This window comes from Austrofundulus limnaeus, unplaced genomic scaffold, assembly GCF_001266775.1.
Source record: "Austrofundulus limnaeus strain Quisiro unplaced genomic scaffold, Austrofundulus_limnaeus-1.0 Scaffold1515, whole genome shotgun sequence".
Taxonomy (NCBI): Eukaryota; Metazoa; Chordata; class Actinopteri; order Cyprinodontiformes; family Rivulidae; genus Austrofundulus; species Austrofundulus limnaeus.
The window spans coordinates 37,522-39,373 of record NW_013953917.1 but is presented as its reverse complement, the minus strand read 5'-3'; the positions used below and the strand labels follow the sequence as shown (position 1 = coordinate 39,373).

The window sequence follows — 1,852 nt, the reverse complement described above, 5'->3', positions numbered from 1 at the left end:
ATCATGAGACAGGACTGAGTTAGATCATCACATGAGACAGGACTGAGTTAGATCATCATGAGACAGGACTGAGATCATCATGAGACAGGACTGAGTTAGATCATCATGAGACAGGACTGAGTTAGATCATCACATGAGACAGGACTGAGTTAGATCATCATGAGACAGGACTGAGTTAGATCATCACCTGAGACAGGACTGAGTTAGATCATCATGAGACAGGACTGAGTTAGATCATCATGAGACAGGACTGAGTTAGATCATCATGAGACAGGACTGAGTTAGATCATCATGAGACAGGACTGAGTTAGATCATCACATGAGACAGGACTGAGTTAGATCATCATGAGACAGGACTGAGTTAGATCATCATGAGACAGGACTGAGTTAGATCATCACAGCAAGGCTTGTAGAAAAATAAAAACTGACGTTTTTGACCCGTTCTTCCTCTGATGTAACCTGAACTCATTCTGTGTTCAACTATTGGAGCATTTTTACTGTAAAATACTTTAATTAAAGTAAGAAATTCARAATTGTAAGAAAATAAAAAATACAAATGTAAGAAGTGTTTTTATTAGTATTTGTGTGTTCTTATTAAACSTTTAAATTTGTTATTTACTGCAGTTGGTTTAAGTATTTTGGACATTTTTATTAATTTGTTTACGAGGGAAATTGTCCTTATAAAAATACAGTGAGTTAGTATATTTTTATTTAGAAGATATAATTTAAACTTTATATCTGTGTTTAAAGATGTCCAGTTTTAGCAGCAGTCTTGTAAAAAATAAAGGTTTATTTAAGGTGTAAAGTTTACACTCACGGCTGGTTTTATGGTACTTGAACGCAACACGAACCGAGACAAACATGTAAAGTGCTGAAATCCGACAGTGCCTGAAGGCGGCGGGAGCGCGCGCAGAAACGAAACAAACATGGCGGAAGCGGTGAGTGTGTTCGCTTTGTTCCTGCTTTTATTGCTTTAGAACACTTGACAGGTGAAAAGTGTTCTTGGTGCGGGTTTCAGGACTCGGACTCCGAGTCCGAAGGGAGACCTGAAGCAACAGAAACGAGTTAAATTCCTCCAACTGCGAAAAACTGACCGTTAGCATCAAATCCTGTTACTTTTCACATTAAAAGCCTCTGAAGTGTCTCTGCCTCTTTAAAATAAATTAGTTTTCAGCATAAAAACAAACTATGTGTTTAACAAAAACACTGTCAAACTGTTAGTTAATCACAGCAGATTAAATCACAGGTGTTTCTTATTTTAACTCGTGAATTAATTTAGCTTTAGTTGTGACTCAGTAAAATATGTGATCAATAATTGATCACATATTTTATCTGTGAAACAATCAGTAAATAAATCTTTAAGTAGCTGAAGGTTGACTGGATTCATTCTAAGCTTTATTTTCAGGCTTTTGAACAACAACAATAATAAACATCTTGTTTTATTGTCACATATGATGTATATTCAATTGTTTACATGTATATTCAGTTGTTTATTCAGTTGTTTACATGTATATTCAGTTGTTTACATGTATATTCAGTTGTTTACATGTATATTCAGTTGTTTACATGTATATTCAGTTGTTTACATGTATATTCAGTTGTTTACATGTATATGAAGGAGTTGAGTGTTTTTCTGAGGTTTATAATCAGACCCGGTGTTTCTGCAGCTGCTGAACCTCAGGTGTTCAGGTCTGCTTCTTCAGCAGCTTGTAGACCTCCTGCAGCAGCAGAACTCTGGTTCTGGTTCAGTCTCTCTTGATTGAGGTCTTTGGGCCCACAAGGAGCCCACACCATGAGCCTCCACCTCCGTTCAGACAGCTGCAGCTGCTCTCCTTCAAGAGCAGTATAAGGC

At 37.0% G+C, this 1,852-nt stretch overlaps 2 protein-coding genes across 2 annotated transcripts in view; both read left to right on the top strand.

Moving 5' to 3' along the window:
* Positions 1–398, top strand: part of sgf29 (SAGA complex associated factor 29) — a gene marked incomplete in the record, with an annotated part of 6,276 nt that extends 5,878 nt beyond the window's left edge. Inside the window, 1 exon segment of the mRNA XM_014032694.1 lies at positions 111–398.
* A 502-nt stretch (positions 399–900) lies between these two features.
* Positions 901–1,852, top strand: part of nfatc2ip (nuclear factor of activated T cells 2 interacting protein) — a 4,549-nt gene continuing 3,597 nt past the window's right edge. The window contains exon 1 of the mRNA XM_014032693.1: positions 901–938. Coding sequence (XP_013888147.1) covers positions 927–938 — 12 coding nt within the window. The 5' untranslated portion in view covers positions 901–926. The remainder of the gene's footprint in view (positions 939–1,852) is intronic.